This window comes from Stenella coeruleoalba (assembly GCF_951394435.1).
Source record: "Stenella coeruleoalba genome assembly, chromosome: 15".
Lineage (NCBI taxonomy): Eukaryota > Metazoa > Chordata > Mammalia > Artiodactyla > Delphinidae > Stenella > Stenella coeruleoalba.
The window spans coordinates 47968094-47994288 of record NC_137161.1 but is presented as its reverse complement, the minus strand read 5'-3'; the positions used below and the strand labels follow the sequence as shown (position 1 = coordinate 47994288).

General features: G+C 46.4%; 1 protein-coding gene across 6 annotated transcripts in view; it reads left to right on the top strand.

Moving 5' to 3' along the window:
* Nucleotides 1-26195, top strand: part of KAT14 (lysine acetyltransferase 14) — a 65941-nt gene that overhangs the window by 26071 nt on the left and 13675 nt on the right. For 3 of the 6 annotated variants that reach the window (XM_079944172.1, XM_079944171.1, XM_079944176.1), the window contains exons 7-9: nt 8386-8522; nt 9419-9594; nt 11380-13660. In XM_079944172.1, coding sequence (XP_079800298.1) covers nt 8386-8522; nt 9419-9594; nt 11380-11792 — 726 coding nt within the window. In that variant the 3' untranslated portion in view covers nt 11793-13660. Of the gene's footprint in view, nt 1-8385; nt 8523-9418; nt 9595-11379; nt 21310-26195 lie in introns of those variants that run through there. The other 3 variants (XM_079944174.1, XM_079944173.1, XM_079944175.1) reach the window with 2 other exon arrangements.

The following is a 26195-nucleotide window of genomic DNA, read 5'->3' as shown; positions in this document are numbered from 1 at the left end:
TTCCACATGTGGGGCTTTTCTTCCCTGGGGCTGGGCCTTTGATCTGTGGGCCTTGCCATTTGAAATGCTCCTTCTTTTTTTTTTTTTTTTTTAAATAATATTTATTTATTTATTTGGCTGCATTGGGTCTTAGTTGTGGCACGTGGGATCTTCTTTGCGACATGCAGGATCTTTAGTTATGATATGCTTGATCTAGTTCCCTGACCAGGGATTGAACCCAGGCCCCCTGCATAGAGAGTGCAGAGTCTTAGCCACTGGACCACCAGGGAAGTCCCTGAAACGCTCCTTCTTGAGTTCTGGAATTTCCTAGCTTCTGTTTTCTCTGGTTTGTCTCTTTAGAGCACCCCTCTTGTTTGGATATTGGACACTCTAGACCAGAGATTTGCAAGCCTTTTCCGTAAAGGGTCAGATAGTAAGTAGCTGTGGCTTTGCAGGCCAGCCCTGCTGTGCAGTGTGAGAGCAGCGTACATGATACGTGATGAATGGGCGTCGCTGTATGCCAATAACATGTATTTACAAAAGCAGGCTGGATTTGGCCTGTGGGGTCTGTAGTTTGCCAAAGACCCTTGCTGTAGCTGGATCCCCTTAATTTTCTTTATTTCCCTATTTCCCAGCTTTCCTTTCCTGGGAAGTAGTAACCTGCCTGCCTACATCCTAGAAGCCTCATAGGGAGGACCAGGAGCTGACCACGCCATTGTTAAACTTCACCTGAATTTCCCTGTTTTCAGGACAGAGCTTCCACCCTTGGCTGCCTCAGAATCTCTTTGGAGCCGCCAGAGTCTAGCCTGCCTTAGGTTTTGGCTCTCCTGGTCTTAGTCACTTGCCAGTTACTCATATGCTTTCATTGCTGTCATCTGCTCACCTCTTCTTTGTGCTCATAGGTTTGTCTTTTTAATCCCTATACTTAATTTTTAAAAGTATGAAATGCATTGTAATTTTTCAAAGTGTGAAATGCGTCGTACCCATAGAAGAATACATAGAACATATGGATATAATTTAGAGGTTAATAAGATAAATAACTATGAATCTAGCTCCTGGGTTAAGACACAGGGCATTAAAAACACTTTAAAGATCCTTCTGGGCACTGCTTGCTCCCCCCAGAGGGAGCTACTTTCTGACTTTCAGTGTTAATCATTCCTCTGCCTTTTTAACGTCTTTATCCCTGAACAATGTACTTTTAGTTGTTTTTTTGTTTGTTTATTTGTTTTGCAAACTAAGTAGGAAGCACAGATGGAGCTGTGCAAGGAAATTGCTGCTATTAGATGAAGGCTTCCAGGAGAAGATAAGCTTTACGGGCTTTTTGGGTCACTGATGTAGATTGAATTGTGTCCCCAAAAGTGTATATTGAAGTCCTGACCCCTGATGCCAGTGAATGTGACCTCATGTGGAGATAGGGCCTTTGTAGGTATAAGTAGTTAAGCTGAGGTCACACTGGAGTAGGTTGGGCCCTTAACCCAGTGTGACTTCTGTCCTTACAAGAGGAGAGACACACAGGAGACATGCCATGTGATGACTGAGGCAGCTTTTACAGCTTTTAGAGTGATGTGTCTGCAGAGCTAAGGGGCAGCAAGCCTTGCCAGCCACGCCAGAAGCCAAGAGAAGGACATGGAATAGATTGCCACCCAGAGCTTCTGAGAGACCACGGCCCTGCTGGCACCTTGATGGCTGGCTTCTGGCCTCCAGAACGATGAGAGAAGGAATACATACATTTCTGTTGTTTTTAAGGCCCCCTGTTTGTGCAGTGTTGATACGGGAGCCTCAGGAAACTCGTCCAGTCGTGTTCTGGCTTCAGCTGCCGTGACGTGACCCCTTCCTGGGGAAGTCGGTGGCTAAGGTCGTTAAGGAGTCCTGGGAGTCTGAGCATCAGCGGGCTGCAGTGTGTACCAGGGAATGTGTGGAAATCTGGCTTCCCTCCAGCTTGTCAGAGGTCAGGGCGGTTATCTGTGGGGTAAGTGTCCTCCACTGACCCAGGGAGCCCGTGGAGGGAGCAGGGGAACCTCACATGCATTGTGAACCAAGCTAAGCACGGACAAGCCTCCTCAGGTTTACAAGATGGTCCCGTGGGGCAGAGGCTTAGTGACGGTAGCCTCAGGATATCTGCCCCTTGAGTCACACTTGTTGCTCTGTACTGGCCGCCATCGTGGTCCTGGCATCTCCCCTCGCCGGAGCCCCATCTTCCCCTCTGCTGGATTGAACCCCCTGTTTCCTGTTCCCCATCTTTACCTTTTCATAGGTTTACTCCCTTCTTTAGTGAAGCACATCCTAGTGGCTTCCAGAGGAAAGCTGCCCAGGAAGTAAACGTTGAGACCTTGTGTGTCTGAAAGGCCTTGAATTTAGAACCAGAATCCCCAGCTAGCGCTGGGTAAAGCTGAGCGCCAGCTTAACAGCAATACTGGAAGGAAGCCGGCAGTGGAGCAGTGCTTTCAGAGTCTTCGGGAAAGCTAGGTTGAACCGGGAATTCTAGGCCAGTCAGTCCTCTGCCAAGGACCCCCAGTATCACTTCCTTTAGGCCCTTAGGCCAGTCAGAGTCCCTGTAGAAGACTCCTCAGTCTCGGGACCCTTGTGGCCACCGGGAGAGGGGGGTCTCAGCCTTCAGCTGGTGCAGGCCTCACCCTTCAGTGCCACGTGAGCTGCCCGTCCGGAGCCTGGTTAGGCCTTCTGTAGATCTGGGCCCCAGACTCCTGTGGGAGGGCAGCCACCCTGCGGGTGGGAGAGGGGTTGGAGGTTTGGGGCCTTCCTGCTCCACCCACAGCTTTTACCTGCTCCTTAGTTTTTCCCAGTTCCAGAGGAACCTGGTGCTGCCACCTACGTAATTTAGGAGGATTCTGCAGTACAGGTTGGGCCGGTTCTCACTTCACTGAAAGCCAGCTTGGGATTTTGGCTTTAAATCTGCTACTTTGTGTCCATCTGCTTCCCAGTTACTTTGGTTTCTTCCTCCTGATCTTTTTGTTCTTGCCTGCTCGTCTTTTTTTTTTTCTTTTTAAGTCTGTTTCTTGTAGTTGGGTTTTGGGAGGAAATAAAATTGGATGTTTGTGTTTAATCCCCCATCTTAACCTGGAATTTTAGTATCACTTTAATGCAGTTACATAGGGGAGCAGCCGTAAATGCATTTGTTCAATCCATTCTCTTTCTTGTCTTCTGATCAATATATTCATAGCTATAACTGTCTCTATGATATTTTAGCCATGACTCATGACCTTTGAAATGATGTGATTTTTTTATCCAGTCAGTACTTTGTGTTTCGTAATTTTTCTCAGCATTTCCTCTTTAACCCAAGAGTTATTTAGTGGTAAATAGCTCATAGTTTTCTTAGATACATGAGAATTTTTACAGTATCTTTTAGTAATTGATTTAATTTCTAGTCAAATTATATTTAATTTCTAGTCAAATTATCTAGTCAAATTAAATTTCTAGTCAAATTATATTATGTCTAGTCAAAGAAAATAGTCTATTTGATGTTGAATCTTTTCTATAAAGAAAATTGTATGTTCTGTTTTTATTCTTTTTATAGGTCCTAACTTAAGACATGTATTGATTTTTCTCTATTAATTTTTTAATATTATCATGTGCTCTTCACCCTGCAAACAAAAAAATGCCTTTGCGTGCTCTCCTTTGCCTTTTTTCTTTTGTGTTGCTTGTTTAGGTACCAGTAAATCTCACTAAAGTATTCACTCAGTCTCACTTCCCATTGCTTCTTCTGGGTTAACTTCTTGCTAGAGTACTTCCTCTGATAGTTCTTTAAAATACAGTCTTTTTGAGGTTAATTTTTTTTTTTTTTTTTTTTTTTGCTGTATGTGGGCCTCTCACTGTTGTGGCCTCTTCCGTTGTGGAGCACAGGCTCCGGACACGCAGGCTCAGCAGCCATGGCTCACGGGCCCAGCCGCTCTGCGGCATGTGGGATCTTCCTGGACCGGGGCACGAACCCGTGTCCCCTGCATCGGCAGGCGGACTCTCAACCACTGCGCCACCAGGGAAGCCCTGAGGTTAATTTTTAAACCAGTATGCCTCAGAAGATCTTCACTTCATTCTTGCATTTAAATGCTAACATAGTTGGATATAAAATTGTCATTTTTTCTTTTAACGTTTTAGCATTATTACTCCATCATCGTCTTGCTGTAGTGTCGTTCCTGGAGCCACAATGTCAGGCTTACTCTTGTTTCTTTGTAGGTGGCCTCCTTTTTTATTGTCCCATGTCCTGGTAGCTTTCCGATTTTTCCCTTTGTTTTTGATCTTGACTTGTGTTCATGCGTTTCCAGTGTTTTTTGCTCTAATTTATCTTGCTTGGCACCTCTTCTTTTTCAGTTACACGTGTCTGACATGCTTCTTGGTGTTTATCCTCCCTATTCTATGAGCTCCTTGGGACTGTGGTTTTGGTTTGGTGTCTCATTAACTTGGGGAAATTCTCAGTTGTTATTGCTTCGGGTGTTTCTTCTGTTCCTTTTTCCTCCTTCTGCTATTCCCATTATGCATATATTACACCTTTTGTAGTTGTACCACAGTTTTTGGATATTCTGTTCCGTTCTGTCTTTCTTCCCTTTGCTTTTCAGTTTTGGCAGCTTTTCTGTTGACATGTCCTCAAGCTCAGGAAGTCTTTCCTCAGCCACGTCCGGTCTCCCAGTGAGCCCATCAAAGCCGTTCTTCATTTCTGCTACAGTGGTTTTAATCTTAACATTTCTTTTTTATTCTTTCTTAGAAATTCCATCTCTGCTTAGATTACCCATCTGTTCTTTCATGACCTCCACTTTGTTCATTAGAGCCCTTAACGTGCTAATCATAGTTATTCCCAGTTCAGTAATTCCAACATCTCTGCCATATCTGAGTCTGGTTCTGATGCTTCTGTCTCTTCAAACTGTGTTTTTGCCTTTTAGCTTGCCTTGTAATTGACAGCCAAGGATGGTGTCCTGGGTACAAGGCACTGTGGGAATAGGCCATTAGTGATGTGGTGGGGAGGTGTTCTACAGTCCTCGGATTGGTCCTCAGTCTCTAAGTGAGCGTGTGCCCCTGGGCTGAGACTCCACAAGGGCTTCTCAGTTTTCCTCCCCCGTTAGGTGGGACAGGGTGACTAGAGGGGGCAGGGGCTGGCTATTCCCTTCCCTCAGGTAGGTTAGGCTCTGGCAGAATAGTTTCGCCCGAGGGCAGCCTTGTTAAGGAGCACAGATACCCTGACAGTTCAAAATGAGCTACTGCCAATGGCAGCAGGAGGGGATTTTTCTTTGATCTTCACAGTGAGCACCTGGTAGAGCCTCCTAGAGGTAAAACTCACGCAAGTGCGGGGCCTCCCTGGTCTCTGTTCTCTCAGACTTGTCCCCGCTGAGCCTCCAGCAGTTCATCGATTGCAGGTAAGGTTTTCCCCTCCCGGCACTGCTTCCCGAGGCTTCTTACTCCAGTAGGTTGTGAACCTCTGTATCCACTTGTCTGTCTCCAGTCTGTGAGGCAACGGTTTGCCCTGTGACCTTACTTCTCTGATGGGTCGGAGAAGAGTTGATTTTCAGCTTGTGCAGCCTTTTCCTTGTTATGGTGGAGTGAGGACTTCCGAGCTCCTTACATGCAGGACTGGAACCCGAAGGGGAACTCATGCTTCTTTATTTTGGGAAATTCCTCATCATGCTCTTTAAATACATTCCTCCTTTATTTTTTTCCTCCCCTTCTGGACTCCTAATATGAATGTTGACGCCATTACTGCTTTATCTCTTCATTTGGTTTTTTGAAGAGACCTATCCTTAACATTGTTTGTTGAGTGCTTACAGGCAGACCTCAGAGATGTTTCGGGTTCAGTTCCAGACCACTTCATTAAAGCAAATATTGCAACAGAGAGAGTCACGTGAATATTTTGGTTTCCCAATGCATGTAAAAGTTACGTTTACAGTATAGTGTAGTCTAACAAGTGTGTAATAGTATTATCTCTAAAAATCCAATATATATACCTTAATTAAAAGATCCTGTATTCTTGGGGCTCCCCTGGAGGTGCAGTGGTCAAGAATCCGCCTGCCAATGCAGGGGACACGGGTTCGAGCTATGGTGCAGGGCTAAGCCTGTGCGCCACAACAACTGAAGCCCGTGTGCCTAGAGCCCGTGCTCCGCAAGAAGAGAAGCCACCACAGTGAGAAGCCTGCGCACCGCAACAAAGAGTAACCCCTGCTTGCCACAAATAGAGAAAAGCCTTCATGCAGCAACGAAGAACCAATGTAGCCAAAAATAAAAATAAATGAAAGAAATAAATTTATTCTTTTTTAAAAAAGATACTTTATTCCTAAAAAATACTAACCATCATGTGAGCCTTCAGTGAATTGTAATCTTTTTGCTGGTGGAGAGTCTTGCCTTGATGTTGATGGCTGTGGACTGATCATAGTGACTGTGGCAGTTTCTTAAAATCAGTCAACAGTGAAGTCTGCCTTATTGATTGACCCTTCCTTTCATGAACAATCTCTCTGTAGCATGAAGTGCTGTTGGATAGCATTTTATCCACAGTTAGAACTTCTTTCAAAATTGGAGTCAGTCGTCTTAAACCCTGCAGCTGCTGCTTTGTCAACTAAGTTGCAATATTCTAAGCCCTTTGTTGTCATTTCAACAGTTTTCACAGCACCTTCACCAGGAGTAGATTCTAGAGTAGTGTTCCAGGCAGAAGCTGAGGATGTTTAAACTGGTGTGGAAGCAAGGGAGAGGAAAGGGGTGGGGACTGTGTGCATCCAGGTCTTTCACAGACCTCACCTTCCCATTTAACCTGATGCTGTTTCATGGGCTCAGGGGCTGCTGTAATCTCTGCTGCATTACAAACCAGCCCAAAACTTAGTGGCTTAAAACAGTAACTATTGGGCTTCCCTGGTGGCGCAGTGGTTGGGAGTCCGCCTGCCGATGCAGGGGACACGGGTTCGTGCCCCGGTCCGGGAAGATCCCACATGCCGCGGAGCGGCTAGGCCCGTGAGCCATGGCTGCTGAGCCTGCGCGTCCAGAGCCTGTGCTCCGCAACGGGAGAGGCCACAACAGTGAGAGGCCCGTGTACCACACACACACAAAAAACAGTAACTATTTAATTCTTCTTCTGAGTCTGTGGGTTGACTGGCTCAGCTGGGTGGTGTTCTCCTTCATGTGCTGAAGGAAGGGGCACCCTGTGGCTCCACTCAGCTGGGAGCTGGGTCCTCCAGAGCCTGTCTCCGTGTGGCCGCCAGCCCTTCAGTGGTTGCGCCTGGGCACTGTGGCAGCTGGGCTCGAGGAGGGAGGAAGTGGAAGCCGCCGGCTCCCTTATGGCCTGGGCTCAGAAGTCCCAGAATGTTACTTTATGCCATATTCTGACTGGTCCAGCCTGTCCCAGGCTCGCCGGATTCCAGGGGAGGGGACATTGGCTCCGCCTTTCCATATGGGGAGACACTTGTACCTTCAGGCACAGGAGGAAGCATTGGGCCATATTTGGAAACTCTGTACCACAACTTTGAATTTCACTTTGAAATGCAAAGTCCTGGAAGAATTTCAGAGTTGGCCTTTGAAAGTTTTGGTGTCCGGTTTGGGAAAGTAATCAGAGCAAATTATTAAGGAAAGAATTCTTGCTCTTCTTCCAACAAAGTTATTTTCTATGCTAAGAGCAAGCTGTTTCTACAAAAACAACTCAGGTTTCTAAACTTCATCCAACCCTTGGCAAACCACTTTATAAATGTGCCTTTTAATCTTTCCATCTGAGCTCTTTGCTATAAAACCCTAATTTTCATGTTCTGTTACGACATGACCGCGGGCCCTGGAGCAGCAGTGTCTGGAGAGCAGACATCTGCAGCCCTTCTGTGGGGACATCCTCTGGAGGAGCAGGACTGCGTCCCCCTTGACCCTCTGGTCGGGCCTCTCCGCTCATGCTGTGTTTTAGGGATGATAATCTGCATCAGTCCTACTTTTGTCAGATTTACTTGGTAGAGACGTATTGTAATAGATCCACATACAGATGCAGCAGTGATTGACCCCCACGCCCTGTGATAACAGACTCCACTCATGAGACAGGAAGCCTATGTGTGTTACCCCTCCCCCCTGATGCTTGGACTGGTGAACATTTGATGAGTGGATTGACTGTGCCTTTATAGACAACATGAAACCTGGAGAGGCTGTAAATCCAGGGATCAATTCTGCATTTCACCTGTCTAAATCTCTTTTAAAATCTTTACAAAACTTTAAAAATTCTTAAATTATTTTGCTTTTAAACTATTAAACCGGGATTAGTTTTTCATATCCATTTTTAGGTAAAGGTACCTATGAAGTTTGTATTAAACCTTGAGCTTTCCAGTTAAATCCTGTGGAAAGACTTACTTTCTGACACATAAAAATGTTGTAAGTACTACTTATCTGTGGAAATTAAACCAATCCTTTGAGTAATTTTATTTTTATATAACTAACATGTCTTTCTCATAGACTGCCTTGCCATCCAGGAAAGGATTTCGGCACCAGACCACGAAGTTTTTGTACCGTTTGGTGGGGTCGGAAGATATGGCTGTGGACCAGAGCATTGTCAGCCCTTACACTTCTCGGATCCTAAAGCCTTACATCAGGTATACAGAGAAGAGCTGTGATGTCGAGTGTGTCGCGGGGAGTAATGTTTGTGGTTTTCAAGCCCTGTTCCGCCATTGGAGCGAATAAAGACCAAGACCTGTGAGCTGGCATCAGCAAGGACCGAGTCTGTGCTCTGTGTCCAGTCTCATCCTTGGCTTGTTTCAACTGTACATTTTTGCAGAAAGGATGGTCCTTTGAAAGAAACATAAAAGTCAAGGATAAGTTAACTCTGTTAGATTTCATTATGATTATCATACTCATTGTTTTGTTTTAAATTTCAAAGTTGTATATATATTTAGTCTGTGAAATGAAAAAATGGGATGATGTCTCAGTCGGGCCTCTATGTGGACTGCTGATGAGTCTCCTTGTGTAGGCAGCGCCCTGGACGCCGAGCTGGCCGGAGAGGCCCCAGCACTGGGCTGTGCATGATTGATAGTTGTCTCTGCTGACCACGCTTGCTCTGCAGCCCCCAGTCATGCGGTCCTCCTGGCACAGCCCCGCCCTCCCGGGCAGACGCGGGGAAGCAGCATGCGAGCCTCCTCCAGCTCCTGGTCCCCAGCTGTCCTGGCAGGGTTGGGCCTTCCTCTCCTGGGCTCTGTCCTGTGTCCCAGCACTCAGAGCATTGAATTAGGTTGCTGTTTCTGTTTCCCCATTCTATTCATCAAGGCTTACCAGCACTAGTAGAGTTCCTGGCAGGTACTGAGGGGTTGGGTCTGACGAATATTGTTAGAATGAATTTTAAATTTCATACCAGAAATGTAAGTCAGCCGCCATATATAAAGTAGTGCAAATTAACTTAAAATTTCAAGCAGATCAAAGAGTTTTGTGAATCAAATGGCTGGGAATAATGGGTATTTTTCTTGACTTCAGTTTGTTTATTTTCTGGGTTCTGGAGGCGTGATTATGAAACAAAGCCACCCAAACTGCAGCTGCTGTCCCAGATTCGTTCCCACCTGCACAGGAGTGACCCTCACTGGACGCCAGAGCCGGACGCACCTCTTGATTACTGCTATGTCCGGCCAAATCACATCCCGACGATAAACTCCATGTGTCAGGAGTTTTTCTGGCCTGGTACGTTCTCCCCTCCCGAACTAGGCAGATCCATTTTCTGTGTCATTCATTTTAGCAGTTTTTAAAATTAGTGTATGTCGTGTGACCCCCAAAACCTTATATGATTTCATTCAGTTTGTCTCTACTAACATAGAAATATTAAAATATAAACATCTCTTTCTTTCCTAAGGTCAAGAAGAAGCGAACAGTTAAAGTAATAAACAGTGTTTTTGTTTGTTCCTCTTCCCTGTTTGTCTCTGGTTCCAGAATAAATGATTCACCCTCTTTTGCTTCCACATGTGTCTAGATCCCAGGTAATGTGTACCACATCAGTACCACACAGGCTGGTAGCTTGGGCGTATTTGGACACTTGTGATTTTTGCGTAATAATTCTGTGTGCTTTGTTTATTTAGCTGGTCCTTTTGAGAGTGTTAGCACAGCCCAAAATTGTTTTTATTTATTTATTTTTGTTAATTTATTTCTGGCTGTGTTGGGTCTTCGTTGCCGCGTACGGGCTGCTCTTCATTGTGGTGCGCGGGCTTCTCATTGCAGTGGCTTCTCTTGTTGCAGAGCACAGGCTCTAGGTGCATGGGCTTCAGTAGTTGTGGCTCGCGGGCTGTAGGGTGCAGGCTCAGTAGTTGTGGCACATGGTCTCAGTGGCATGTGGGATCTTCCCGGACCAGGGCTCGAACTCGTGTCCCCTGCATTGACAGGCAGATTCTTAACCACTCCGCCACCAGAGAAGTCCCAAAAGTTGTTTTTTAAAAAGCCAAATACCCCTTGGGCTTCCCTGGTGGCATAGTGGTTGAGAGTCCGCCTGCCGATGCAGGGGACACGGGTTCGTGCCCCGGTCCGGGAAGATCCCACATGCTGCGGAGCGGCTAGGCCCATGAGCCATGGCCGTTGAGCCTGCGCATCCGGAGCCTATACTCTGCAACAGGAGAGGCCACAACAGTGAGAGGCCCGCGTACCGCAAAAAAAAAAAAAAAAAAAAAAGCCAAATACCCCAACCACAGACTTTGAAAATAAGAATAAATCCAATGTGATACGTGATTTTATCAGCCTTAACATATTGTCTCTGAAGCCATCGATCGAAGGAACACAGTTTCATTGCTAAATATAAACACGTTCTTTGTGGATCTATTTTACTGCACTGCTTTGGAATGTAAAGGAAATAATACGTGTCTTCTAGGAGCTGGATGAGATTTTGTCAGGATGTCACAGTGCACGTGGTGGGGGCTGGGATGGGGCTGAAAGGAGCATTCTGGGAGTGTCTGCTACTTCCTGCCCCTACACTGGGTGCCTTCCAAACGTTAAACATGGAGTTATGTTATATTTTACTCCTTTATTGTAAAATGTGGCATTTGTACTAAAGAGCTTGTCAATTGTCTGTGTACGGGCGGTCTCGGGATCTTTCCTCAGCCCCCTGGGATCTGGGTATCTCTCATCTTACCCAAGGCAGATACCGAGGCGGGGCGCTTAGGGATGCGCCAGCTGGCACTCGCAGCCCCGGAGGCTGAGTGCAACACTAGGTGTGTCCAGTTCTGAGCTTGTGTGCTCTCTTCTACCCACCCTGTCCTGCTTCTCTTCTTTTAACATATGTACGTAGACCAGGCGATGCTAATTTTGATATTTTCTAAAATTCACTTTTTTATTTTTATGATCTGAATGTGTGGTGTCTATGGTAATGTCTCTGTCTCCAGTATGGGTGTTTTAGCATGCAGATGCAGCTGAAAGCACAGACTGAGTGGCCTGTTACTCCCTAGCCCCCGAGCCCGGGCTGACCCTGCTGGCCTCTCTCCGTAGGTGTTGACCTGTCCGAGTGCCTGCAGTACCCGGACTTCAGCGTCGTCGTCCTCTATAAGAAAGTCATCATTGCCTTTGGCTTCATGGTCCCCGATGTGAAGTACAACGAAGCGTACATTTCATTTCTGTTTGTCCATCCTGAGTGGAGAAGAGCAGGGATTGCGACTTTCATGATTTATCATCTGATTCAGGTATGTTGTCTCTGCTCACTGTCTGCCCACCTGCCTCTGGGTTTCCTTGAAAGGCTTGGAGGAGGAGGAGGCCAGCGCCAGGCGACGCCAGTGAAGAGGAGCCGGTCTGTGTTGCCCACGAGGTTATTAACACCCAGAGAGAAGCCTTCACCCTCTAAAAGAGGGTCACTCCTCAGACCCAGGTTTCAAAGAAATCAGTTTGTGACCATGTGTAGTAAATGAAATGAGGAAAGTACCACAAGTGGGAGCCTAAAGCACTTGTACCGTCCGTATCGTAACTGCTGCTGCTCTTGGAATCACCACCGCGGTGACTCTGAGAAGTGGAAGTGAGAAGTGACTTTTAGTTCTTAAGTATTTTTAAACATTTTAGCCAGCCTATCAGTCAGTGGTATGTGCATTCTGTTAATGCTGCTTGTTTTTAATTTACTGTTGCTGTGAACCTTCTAGGTAATTCATCCTTTGATATATCTGTATCACCTTTGAGGAAAATGGACCATATATTTATATACTAACACCAGAAAAACATGCAAGGATTTTTTTCCCCAGAATTTATCTGGTAGCTTATTTAGAAACCATTGGGTATGGAGCATTGTGTGTCACGTGGGAAAGCTTCTTTTTAAATAGAAGGTGGAGATGATTCAGTGTTGTTTTTTTTTCCAGTTTTTAATGAAACTTGCTCAGTAATTCCCAGATGTTGGTGAGAACCTTGAGAACCCTCTATCGAGGAATTGCATTCTCCTCTCCTCTCTTGGCAGTTAGTGTGAGGCTGTCTCCATTATCCCTGACACACCCTGCCTTCACCCACCCCGTGCGCAGGGCCGACCTCCCCCTGTGCACCCTCTCCTGGTAGGATGACCATGGGCTCCTGCCTCCTCCTTCACCAGCAAGGGCCAGTGGATAGGGCAGGGGTGATGTTCTGGTGGCACATCCGGTCCTTACTGAGCCTCCCTGGCTGGGAGGAGGAGTGTCCGTCTTTGTATGTGGGTGCCTGGCCCCCAGCCGGCCCATAAACCCCGGCCCAGACACAGTACCACCCAGACGGTCAGCTGTGCTCGGCGACAGGGCTGCTGGGATTGTGCCAACTTGCAGCGTAAAGAGGACTGTCGTCCTTGGTGTGCTTGTCGTTCTTTCTTGTCCTAAAAATGCCTTTGGATGCAGAATGTGAGGGAAGCAGGGAAGAGAAGGTATCTGTCTGCCTTTGACCTGGGATTGTAAAATCTCAGGAACTCATCAAGTCCAGGATCTCAGTGCCTCCTCATTAAAGAGCAAGTTCTGAATTTATGTGACTTTCGGGGTACTTTCTTCTGTGTAGCTAATTAAAGCATCTAAGAACTTGCCTAGACTTGACAGAGCAAGCATCATTCTTTTCCCCTAGGATTAGGCCCATGCTAAATGCAGAAACCTCAGTTCTGAGAAGTTTGGGAGTGATGAGAGAGTGTCTTTGGGATTCAGAATGTCTGTATAAGGTATTCAAGTTGTGTAATTAAACAGAAGTCTTAATATTTCATATCTGGCTACATAATTTAACATTTTCTAGAAGGTCTAGGCAGGGAATTTTTACGATTCCCTTGTAGGATGACACCTGGTTTTTAAAAGCAGAATGTCTCCTCTTGTCCTCTCTTTCTTCAAGATTGTTGTGATGTTGGTATTGATATGCTTGATGTATTTAAATGCAATTGAATATAAAACAATTGACAGTGAAATATCCCTGTTGGCTCTTTGCTCCAAAGAGAAAAAGAACACACCCAGCTTACCGTCTGTTTCCTTGGCCTTGAACGTTTCGGCGCAGTGTTTTGGTGGCGGCAGAGACGGGTCAGGTTTCCTGCTGTTGCTGGTGCTGCAGTGTCTCAGCTTCAGGCCCCAGTGTCTCTGGTTTCTGTAACTGACTGCCTACACTTAAAAGTTACTTCACCCACTCATTTTCCCTCCGGCTTTTTCATTTTCACCTTGTGTTTTTCCACTCTTTCGGCAGACCTGCATGGGCAAGGACGTAACCCTTCACGTCTCAGCGAGCAACCCTGCTATGCTGCTCTACCAGAAGTTTGGATTCAAGACTGAAGAATATGTTTTAGATTTTTACGATAAATATTACCCCTTGGAGAGCGCGGAGTGTAAACACGCGTTCTTCCTGCGGCTGCGACGCTGATGTGAGTGCACCTCTTCACAGAGGGCACACATGCTCGCAGAGAAGGGCCGTCAGTAGACCCCCAGCAGCAGGTGCTCGCTTCACCGCGGGTTCTGATCTCAGCTGAGCTGAGAGCGGCGTGGGCAGTGGCGTCAGTAGTGGGCGCCCCTTCGGCTGAGTCGCTGTCCAGCCCTTTGTGGACAGGCCTTTGCCCACACCTTGGACTCCACGGTCAACTAAGACTGGCAGGTGCGCTGTCCTTTGCCCGACAGCCTATTGAGCCAGGAAGGTCCAAACTGATGTTCTTGGGGAGAGAGATTCTGTCCCGTTTAAAGTGTGAGAAATGTGATCGCGGTTAAGGGTTCCTGCGGTGCTTCCTTCAGAGGCACTGTGCTGTCGTGGGGTGGTGAGATGATCACACAGGGGATGCCAGCCCGTCCCAGCCTGGCTGTCCTGTCACTGAAGCCAGGGGGACCCCTCGGGCACTCGCTGACTTTGGTCATGGTGTTTGTGTGTGACGTCGCCTCAGCTGTGCCCCCGTGAGCATCCCCCACCGGGGCCCTGGCTTGGGAGGCAGGATCCCGTTCTCCCCTCCTGTGGCCGGAGTAGCTGAGTGGCCTGGCATTTCAGTTGTGCCCCTGGATGGAGGCGAGCGGCGGTGGGAGGGGAGCTGGCCATGGACGGTCCCGTCTTGTCTGCGGAACGAGGCTGTTGGTGGGTTTGTGAGTGTTGGAGCTGGACTGTCAGGTGTTTTTGGATTTAGCAGGAACATTTCCAGAAGTATCTGATGTTCTCAAATAAAAATCTTTCCTTGTGACAGCCCATGGCCAGAGCTTCAATCTCATCAGTTTGCTTTCAAACTCTTTTTAATTAAGAGCAGTAGTTCTTATCTTTTGGGGACATGAATCCCTTTGAGAATCCAAAAAAGGCTGAACACTCTCTAGAAAACTGCACATTTCAGAGTTTGCATTGGTATTCCATGGACCACAGCATCTCTGTTCTGGAGGCTGTGCTTAGAGGGAGCTTGAATGCCCTCGTTTCAGGGGAATGTGTGTCGCCCCTGCAGGAAGAGTCTGCAGCTGTCCTGTCGCTTATCTCTGTTAACCTGGCTGGGATCGGGGCTCCCTTTCCCCTCTCCCGCATGAGGCCCCGGGCTGGACACACCGAGTCACTCAGGTGCCAGGATCAAAGCAGCGATGGTCAGCCTCCAAAAAGAAGTCTTCTGGGCTCCTCCTCACCCTCTCCCCTTCCACAGGGTCAAAATCAGCATTTCCCAACCTGACCCTGCGGGGACCCCCAACAGGCTGGGAGGGATCGGCTGTCACCTGCCGCCTGCTTGGCCTTTAAGGTTTAGGTTCTTAAGATTACAGGTATGTTATATTCTACTATCTTAGTGTGTCTGTTTTATGGCTAAAGTGATGGATTTTTTCACCCCAGAGCTCGAGGAAGAGCTGACACTCGTGGGAGATGGGCAGTTTGAGCCCCGGCCCGTATGTGCCCCCGGGTGTGTGTGTGTCCATGGACCTGCCCTCTCATACTTTCCTCTGCAGTGAAACTCCAGGGCTTCAAGATAGACCGACCTGCACTCTGAGTGACACCCTATAGTTCGTGTCATTTTGAGAGAGAACTTCCAGGTGAGGGTGAGTGGCGGCTGAAAAGCAGATATACTGCTCGTATGTTCACGTTTGGCCAAAATGTCTAGTATTCTAGTTAAAGTGAATGTGGCTAAAGGCTACATTAAATCAAAGGTATGTCTAGCAAAAGGCAGTGGGCTCCAAGTGGGATGGAAAGCAAAGGCCTGATCTCAGAGGGTATCAGGAAAAACAAGAATTGATGGCAACTGGGGCCTCTGGGGCATAAGCCTGAGGCGGGGCCTCCTGGCTGTGCCACTGGCTGCCCTGAGCAGCACCCAGCACCCAGCCCGGTGGGCTTGGGGGTGGGCATCGTTGAGTAGACAAGGTACAAGTTGCTAGGAGTAGGAAAAATGTCAGCCCCGTTCCTGAGCTCTGAATTCTCCCAGCAACTCCATGAGGTGGTCGTGCCGTTGCTTCAATTTTAGGGAAGAGAAAGTGGGCTTGAGAGGATGAGTAAGTCCGTGCCAGGGCGCACAGACAGAAAGCAGAGGACAGGACCCCAGTCCTGGCGCCGGCCCCTCCCTGCCTGCGGGGTGTGTGATGTTGGGGAGGAACTCTCCCCAGGGCCTAAAGCCCCTGGACCCTGACAGGTGGCCTGGATTCAGAGCTGATTCGCTTCCCACTCTGACCTTCCATGTTTTCCTTGCTGGGCTCCCGGGTCAGGGTCCGTGGTCGTGTGCAAAGGCAGGTGTGTGTGAGTTTGAATGTTTTTTGGGGGGAGGGGCCTGAAACTTCATCAGATGTTCAGAGGCGTGTGTGAGCCAAAAAGCAGTAACTAGCCCTGTTCAGACTGGAGGGAAGACCTTTCTGGAGCCAGCTGGGTGGTTGGAACAAAGGTTCAAAAGGAATGACTCACCAAACAGTATCTTAGAAATGTTTTATTTTAATTTTGACATAATTTCAGTCTTGACAGAGAAGTTACAAAAGAGTACAGAGTTCCCAGGTACCCTTCATCCCAGTTCCCTAAATGTTAACATTTCACACGTTTGTGCCCCCTGTACACATACGTGTGTGTGCACATGCACACTTTTTTCTGAACCATTTAAAAGTAAGTTGCAGATACTGTGCCCCCTTTACCCTTAATAAAAGCTAGGAATGTTCTTACCTAACTGCTGTACAGTGACAAAATCAGGGAAGTTAACCTTGATCTCTTGCTGTTAATGTACAGACCTAATTCACATTTCACTGATTGTCCTAATACTGCCCTTTATAGCAAAAGAAGATCAAGATTGCAGGTCACATTCAGCTGTCAGGCTCCTTTTGTCTCCTGTGATCAGGAACCGTCCCCAAGTCTTTGTGAATGTGGACATTTCTGAAGCGTCCTGGCTAGTTGGTTTGCACAGTGTCCCAGGATTTGGGGGCGTCTGCTCTTTGCTCCTGTTCAGGTTCTGTAGGCATTCGGGCAGGAATACCATGGACATAAGTCCCGTTTCTGGCAAGGTTAACTTTTAGTTAAGGCAGGCAGGTTTCACTTCGCAAGTACGTGTCTTACGGAGAGGTTCACTGAGGATATGTCAGTACCCTGCTACTCAGACTTTGCACCCCTGGTCTTAGTATCCAGACAATGCGTCGTAGCCTTCTAGGTTCATATCTCCTTGAGGAAGCAGCTTTTAGAGTGGGTTCCGCAGTGGCCTGAGCTTAAGTGAGGGCCTGTCTGTCACCCTTCAGTAAGATGCTGGCAAGAGCTCCTGCCTCCCCAGGGGCACAGCAGGGTGTCCTGGGCAGGTGGGCCGGGCACTCAGTGTTACAGGTGGTGCTTCTCAACACTCACCAGGACTTCTCTGGTGACCAAGAGGCCAAAGGATGTCTGTGTTACCTAGTGCTATGTAAGGAACCACCACAAACTCTAGCCACTTAACACCATAGCAGTTTCTTTTCTCTTGGGATTCTGAGGGTTTTCTGGCTGGTTCTCTCCATGTGGTGCCGGCTGGGGCACTGGGGCAGCCCCTGTCATCTGGGAGCTCAGCTGGGGTGCTGGCCGGGGGGCTTCAAGTTCTCTTCCTGCCTCCCCGTGGGACTGCTTACACCACCTCATGGCGAGGTAGCTGGGTTCCAAGAAGGAACATTCTTCCAACTTTCCAGGAAGACAGACCCCACTGCAAGTGCTTCTCAAGCCTCTGCTTGCATCGTGCTCACTGCTGACCCATCAGCCGGAGCCAGTGACGTGGCCGAACTCCTAGACCACGCCGGAGGGAGCGCTTCACAAGGACAAATACTGGGATATGTGGTTCCCAAGGGGAGGGGGGTGGCAAGCACCAAAGTATAGTCAACCACAAGGGTCATTATGGAAAAGCCTGTGAAGTTGTGACACCCAGAGGGCAGCTGCCCAGCTTGGAATTGTTCCCCTTTGGGGCAACTGGGTGGGCTGTAGCTGGTGGACACCTCATCCATGCTAGGAAGGCAGTGAGGGCGTTCCTCGTAGCCAGAGTGCATGCAGGAGCTCTAGGTGGCTATGGTTTTTTGTTTTTTATTTTGTTTGTCGGCCAGTCTAGAGAACAGGAAGGGTTGAGACAGTTTCAGATAGATTTCTCGTGAGGCCTCTCCCTGAGGCTGACTGAGGCTCCCCCTCAGGATTGGGGAAGGCTTCCCCTTACATCCATCCCATTTTATAGTAAATCATCCCACCTTTTTAAAGTTTTATGGAGGTGTAATTTGCATACTATAAAATTCACCAATTTTAAGTGTACAATTCAGTGGTTTGTAGTAGATTTATGGAGTTATCACTCAATCCAGTTGTAGAACATGGGGCCAGAGAGGCCCCTGGTGCTCACTTGCAGTCAGTCCCCACTCCTGCTCCAGCCCGGACGACCACCAATCTGTTTTCTGTCCCTATAGATTTGCCTTTTCTAGACGTTACATGTCAAATGACCCTTTTTGCTTTACTTCACGTTGGCTTGTTACCAGCTACCAGAGAGGCTTCTCTAACCCAGCATAGCCCATTGCTTTAGATATTTTGGTATAAATCCTACAAGGCCTTTTGTCTTATGCACATACATATGCCCTTGCATGTGTCATTTTTTTTCATATACTAGTTTTTAAAATGAACTGTGATCATATTGTATATCTTGTTGTATAAGATACACGACTTTTGGGGTTTTTTTTTTTTAGGTGATCACAGATAACATTCCACATTGTCATATGTTCTAAAAAATCATATATGATAGAATTATATTTTGTTATAGGCATTTACCATAGTTTAACAAATACCCCTGTTTCCAAATAATGCAATCATACCAACAGGCTGAAGAATAAAAATCACATGATCATATCACATGATACATGACAGAATCCAATACCCATTCATGATAAAAATTCTCAGCAAAGTAGGAATACAGGGGAACTTCCTCAACTTGATAAAGGACTTATGCAAAAAACCTACACCTAAACATCATACTGAACGGTGAGAAACTGAATACTTAGAAACTAGAAGCCCTCCAGCTAAGCTGGAACAAGACAAGGGTGTCCTCTCTCACCACTCCTTTTAACATCATACTAGCTAATGGAAGTTCTGGCTAATGCAAGAAAATGAAATAAAAGGTATACAGATAGGGAAGGATGATATAAAACTGTTTGTATGCAGATGACATGGTTGTCTATGTAGAGAATCTGAAAGAATTGAAAAAAGTTGACCCCAGTACTTCCCTGGTGGCACAGTGGTTGAGAGTCTGCCTGCCGATGCAGGGGACACAGGTTCGTGCCCTGGTCTGGGAAGATCCCACATGCCGCGGAGCGGCTGGGCCCGTGAGCCATGGCCGCTGAGCCTGCGCGTCCGGAGCCTGTGCTGCGCAATGGGAGAGGCCACAACAGTGAGAGGCCCGCGTACCGCAAAAAAAAAAAAAAAAAAAAAGACCCCAAAGTGGACACAACAGGTGAATAGCAAGATTACAGGATATGGGGTTATTTATACAAAAGTCAGTCACTTTCCTATATGCCAGCAATGAATTAGTGGAATTTGAAATTAAAAACAATACCATTTACATTAGCAGGTATAAATCTAACAAAATATGTACCAGATCTATATGAGGGAAACTACAAAACTCTGATGAAAGAAATCAAAGAACTAAGTAAATGAGGCAATGTTCCATATTTATGCACAGGAAGACTCAACATTGTCAAGATGTCATTTCTTGCCAGCTTGATCTATAGATTCAAAGCAATTTCAGTCAAAATCCCAGTAAGTTATTGTGTGGATATTGACAAACTGATTTTAAAGTTTATAACCAAAAGACCCAGAAAAGCCAACACAATATTGAGGGAAAAGAATGAAATTGGAGGACTGACACTACTCAACTTTGAGACATACTCTAAAGCTACAGTAATCAAGACACTGGAGTTGGTGGAAGAACAGATAGCTAGACACATGGAACAGAACAGGGGGCCCGGAAATAGACTTCCATAAATACGGCCAGCTGATCTTTGACAACGAAACAAAGGCTGTGCAGTGGAAAAAACATAATCTTTTCAACGAACAGTAATGGAACAGCTAGGTATCCATGTGCAGAAAAAAAAAAAATCTAGACGCAGATCTTACATCTTTCACAAGAATTAACTCAAAATGGATCATATAAAACTGCTAACAGAGGAAAAAATCTAAATGACCTAGGGTATGGTGATGAGTTTTTAGATACAACATGAAATGTTACCAAGCCAAAACTTGGGTCCACTCCCCGGCATGCAGTAAAGCCAAACAACTGACACCAGGTTGTGGCGAAAGAAAGAGCAGCATTTATTGCAGAGCATGCTGTACAAGGAATCAGGATAGCTAATGCTCAAAGCACACGAACTCCTCGATGGTTTTCAGCAAAGCATTTTGAGAGGTAAGGTGAGGGAAGGGAGTCCCAGGGTAAGTGATCATCTCTGATTGGCTGATGGTGAGGTCACAGGGTGGTGTCACAGGGTGGTGTCACAGGGGTTCACATGATCAGTCTTTAGGCTGTAGTAGGTCTGGGTGGCTGTGTACTCATGGTCATCAAGTAGTTAACCTCTTCTATCTAGTGGGGGTTTTGGCATCTGTAGAACAACTCAGGAAATGTGCATCAGGTACTATTATTTGGGTACTTCAGAGAGGAGCTGAAGCAGAGGATGTGGGGGGAAGGGTCTGTCCCAGGGAAGACCCCTTAGGGTCCTGGTTGGTTCTGCAAAGGCACAATTCACGAAAGAAAGATTTTCTAAGCTGGACTTCATTAAAATTAAAACTTCTGCTGTGTGAAAGGGTACTGTCAAGAAATTAAGAAGACAAGCCACGAACTGAGAGAAAATCTTTGCAAAGCACACATCTGATAAAGGACTGTTATCCAAAATATACAGAGAAGACTTAAAACTCAATAATAAGAAAATGAACAACCTGATTTTTAAACAGGAAAACCCCTCAACAGACACTTCACCAGAGAAGATACACGGAGAGCAAACAAGCATGTGAAAAAATGCTCCACATCATGTTATCAGGGAAATAAAAATGAAAACAATGAGATGCTCCTACACATCTATTAGAATGGCTCAAATCCACCACTCTGACAACACCAAATGCTGGCGAGGATGTGAAGCAACAGGAACTCTCATTCATTGCTGGTGAGAAGGCAAAATGGTACAGCTGCTTTGGAAGGCAGTTTGGCAGTATCTTACAAAAATAGGCGTACATACTCTTATCACATGATCCAACAATCTTCTCATATTTACTCAAATGATGTTAAAATGTATGTTTATACACAGACCTGCACATGAACCTTTTTTTATAATTGCCAAAACTTGGAAGCAACCAAGATGTCTTTCAGCAGGTGAATGAATAAACTGGTATGTCCAGAAAACAGAATATTTTTCAGCACTAAAAAGAAACAAGTTATCAAGCGTGCAAAAACATGGAGGAACCTTAAATACATATTACTAAGTGAAATAAGCCAGTCTGGAAAGGCCGCTTGCTGTCTGATTCCAATTATATGACATTCTGGAAAAGATGAAACTGCAGACAGGGAAAGATCAGATTCTGGGGGTTAGGGAGGGAGGGTGGGATTATTAACAGGCAGAACACAGGATTTTTAGGGTGTGAAAATACTCTGTGTGATAGCATAATGGTATAACAATGGATATATGTCATTATTTATTTGTCCAAACCCATAGTATGCACAACACCAAGGATGAAATGTAATGTAAACTATGGAGTTTGCATGACAGTGACGTGTCCGTGTAGGTTCTCCTGTAACAAAGGTACCACCTTGGTGGGGGATGTGGATAATGGGGGAGGCTGTGTATGGGGGGCAGGGATATTTGCGAAATCTCTGTACTTTCTGCTCAATTTTTCTGTGAACCTAAAACTGTTCTAAAAAATAAAGTGTTAAAAAGCACTGCAATTAAAATGGGCAAATGATTTGACTAGACAGTTCTCTGAAGAAGGTATACAAATAGCAAGTAAGCATATGAAAAGATGCTCAGCATCATTAGTCATTAGAGAAATTCAAATGATATTCACAGAGCTGGCTAGAATCAAGAAGACATAAATAATCATGTGGCTAAGGCTATGCAGAAATCGGGGCCCCCATACATTGCTGGTGAGAATGTAAAGTGGTACAGTCGTGTTGGAAAACAGCCTGGCAGCTTTTCAAAATGTTAAATGTAGAATTACCATATGACTCAGCAGTTCCTCTCAGGAGAAATGAAAACATATATCCACACAAAGACTTGTACATGAATATTAATTGCAGCATTATTCACAATAGCCTCCAGGTGGAAACAGCCCAAGTGACCATCAGCTGATGAATGGATAAACAAGTGTGATAGATGCGTACAGTGGAGTACTACCCAGCAGTAAAAAGGAGCAAGCACTGATAAATGCTACAACAGGGGTGAAACATCACGAATTGAAGCATTTCAAAGAAGCCAGACAAAAGAACACATGTTGTATGATTCCTTTTATATGAAATGTCCAGGAAAGGCAGGTTAATAGACACAGAAAATAGATTAGGGATTACTTACTTGTGTCGTTTCATGTTATATCACAGTCATTTTTTTCAAGTGGCTAAATGGTTTTCATGACCATTCTTTAATGGTTCTATTTTCTTATTCTTTTAGTGTTCCTCATTAAGATTCCTGCTTTTATGTATAACATTGCAGTGAACACATTTGTGCTTAAGGTTTTTTGCCAGGGATTGGATTTTTTTCTTCTGGTTAGATCCCAGAAATGGTATTCTTAAGTCAAAAGATGTGAACATTTTCATTGTCACTTTGTCATTGCCAACACTGTCATTAATGTGTTAAGGTACCAGTCTCACCTCAAAACTACCAGGATTAATTATTATCACTTGAACTACTTGTTGCTAATTTTTACATAGGCAGTAATTTGCCATTTAAAAAATTATTAGTGTGGTTGAACATTTTCCATTGTTTGTTTCCTAGTAGCATTCCTTCTTTTATAAATTGTTTGCATCCTTTGTCTATTAATCTCCAGGGAGTAGGGAGATCTTGGTGTTTCTCATCATTTATTCATTTGAGTTCTTCCCGCAGTTGAAGTGGTGATTCTCAACCCAGTCTAACTGGCTGGTCCCATCTGGGGAATTTGTGGAGAGGGTCCCTCAAAATTCCCCTTCGTGTGGTATTAAGGAGGGAGGTGGAGGAGGGGGTAAGAGAAGGGAAGGACCAAGACAGAAACAAAACAACTCAGAGGCAGGTAGGTCCTGGTCCTCAGCCAACCCCGTGTCCTTGTTTCCCCCAGTCCTGGGAGAGCAGGCTGCAGGGAAGAATTGGACATCTGTTCTCTGCCTCTGGGGCCCTTGGCCTGGTTCCCTCGTTTATCTGCTCTCATTAGTCGACGAAGGCCTGGTCTCCCCAGACTGGCCATCCCAGGATCCCCGCTTCCCTCTTGGGCCCCCCTCCCCAGTCCGACGGCAGACCCCTCTTTCTGCCCACCCAGCCCGGATCTCCTTTTGGGCCTCTTGGAAATTTCTGCCCTCTCCTAGTTCTCAGGTCATTTGAATCACTGAGGTGTGTGGCATGGCTGTAAGAAGCTTGGCTTCTGGTCCATTCGGGCCTAAGTCCCGCACCTGCTGCTTGCTGGCTGTGCCTCAGTTCCCTGTTTGCTAAAAACCTGTGATTTGTTGTGAGGAGGATCTGTGAGAACATGAGGAGTACTCGGCAGGCTGCCTGGTAGCTGGGGGCCACGGAACAATGGTGGTTACCCTCGGGGAGGGGGAGACCCTAGTTAAAATGAGGCTGTTGCTTAGTGTTTCTCAGCCTCGGCCACAAAATCGCCCACACCTGGGTCCCGTCCTCCGAGAATTTGATGTTGTTGGGCTGGGGTGTGGCTTCCCAGCCCAGGCGATTCTGATGGCCAAGGTTGAGACGCACAGGCTGGGAGGACTAGTCCGGGGGGGATCTGCCCGTCATCTCCCGCCGCCACCCCGGGCCTCCCAAGGGGAGGCTCCTCATCTCACTTATCGAAATGCATCCCTTCTCCAAGCCCGAAGGCCTACCTGAGCTTCTGGTAACTGACCTTCCCTGGATGAAGCCAGAGCAGGGCCCACTTCCTCTCCTGACTTGGGGTTTAATTCCATTTTATTGTCGCACCACTTTTTCTTCTGCACATGTTGGTGTTTGTTCTTTTCCTGCCTGCACGTCTGTGGACAGAAAACCAGACTCGTTGTCTTTTGTGACCCTTGGGGCATCTTGGAGGCTCCCGACTGTAAACTAGTGTTTGGGAAAAGTGCATCTTTCTCGCCAAGCTCGTCAGACATCCCCGGGGCTGGAGAGGACGAGGCCGGGGGAGTGAGGCAGGCTGTGCACGTGGGCTTGGCAGGATACTTTCGGCTGCAAGTAGGAGAAGCCCTGGCTCAGACTGACTCAGGGGACCACCAACTGTGGTCTCCCCCAGCGGACATCCAGAGGAAGCGCATCCCATGGTCACGCAACCATTAGCGTGTTAACCATGTGAGTTTGGGCTGGCAGCTTAAACTCAGTGTCCTCGTTTGTGAAAAAGGACCGTTGCCCGTGCAGTGAGTTGACATTAGTAAAGGCCTTGCAACGATCCCTCATGTGAAGGAAGTGTTTTGTATGTGTCGGCTACTCTATGATCAGTCATCGCTGCGTAACAGATGGGAAATTCTCGGTGGTCCACAGCAATCAGCATTTCTTTCCCGTGCGTCTGCAGGTTGGCAGGGCTTGGCTCGGCCCCTCCCATTCAATCTGTGCATACAGCTCAGGTCTGCCCCACAGGTGTACCCCCTGGGTCCCAGGGAAGCAGTGCAGCAGGTGCTGGAGTGATGCTGTTCACATAATGGTGGCAGTGACACAGGATAGAGGAAGAACACCAGCGTCGGTCGGGAACTGGCACGTTCTCACTCTGCCCCCTTTCATTTGGCCCAAGCAAGTCCCATGTCCCAGCCCAGTTTCAGCAGGGAGGGGAGGTAAATTCTACTCACGCCAGTTAGTGGTAGTATCCAGTCACATGTCAAAGGATATGAAGAATTAATAAACAGTGTGTCATCGGTGGATTAGATCAAAGATTGTATTAACATTGTTAAATTCAAAATGTTTTCTCATTTCTCTTGTGATTTCTTCTTTGACCCGTGGGTTATTTAGAAGTGAGTCATTTAGTTTCCATATCTTGGGGGAATGTTTTCATATATCTTCCTGCTACTGATTTCTAGTTCAATTCTCTTATGATCAGAGGACATACTTTGTATCAGTGTTAAATTTCTTAAGCCAAAGGCTATGCTGTGGTGATGTAATAGAACATCTCTTTTCTTAGAAAATACATGCTGCAGTATTTAGGGGTAAATGTCCATGATGCATGTAACTTACCCTCAGATGGATCAGGGAAGAATTTGTGTGTGTGTGTGTGTGTGTGTAGATTGCAATTAACTGAAGGTGGGACAAGGAACATGCACAAATCATAAAGCTAAAGGGGTAAAATGTTAACAGTAGGTGATTCTGGGCAATGGATATATAGGTATTCTTTGTACTATTTTAATTTTTGCAACTTTTCTGTAAGTTTAAAATGATCTCCGAATAAAAAATAAAAAGAAAGGAAAAGCTAATAGTCTCACCCCTATTCCACTCCTCCAGGTGTGTATCCTTCCATACGCTTTCCTTACCCACACAAACATGTACTAATATTTATACACTTAGATGGGATTTTTATCATTTTATTAAAATAGGATTATTCTCAGTGCATTAATTATCGTGCAACTTGATTTTCTCTCTTAACAATATATCATAACAGTCCTTCTAGGTCAAAAATTTAGGTTTAATCTAGGTTTAATTTACTTTGAAACAGAGGTTTATAAGTACCACAGTTTCTTCAACCATCCCCCTACTGTTGGATATTCCGGCAGTTTCCAGTTTTTTTGTCACCACAAACGAGGCAGCAAAAACCATCCTTGTACATATCACCCACGGTATTGGTGCCCAGTCCGTGACTCACTTCTGGAATTAGAATTTCAGTCAGAGTCAGGTAGCACCATAAACCCTTTGCGATTCATCGTGTTCAAAGCTGTCGCACCGTGGGAGTGAGGCTGGTCTCCAGAGGCCAGCCATCTGCTCACCCTCGTGTCCAGTCGCACGCAAGCCCAGCATTTCCAAGGCGGGCCAGAATGTCCTCTGGAAAGCTTTAAAAAAAAAAGAAAAACAGTGCCCCCCCCACCCACGTTTCTCTTTGGACCTGAAGAGACTGCTGGAACAGTCTGCTGTCTTGTGGCAGGGGCCCCATATCGAGGTGGCCGGGGAGTCCAGCATTTCCACGTGTCAGCCAGACCTGGCACGTCCCGCCTCAGCTAGTTCATGCACCTGCTAATTATATAACTTTAAGAAGGTTTTGCTAGAAATTTCAGGCAGAGCCCAGGCTTCTGTAGGTGGGGCCGAGTGGCTGGTTGGATTCTCGAG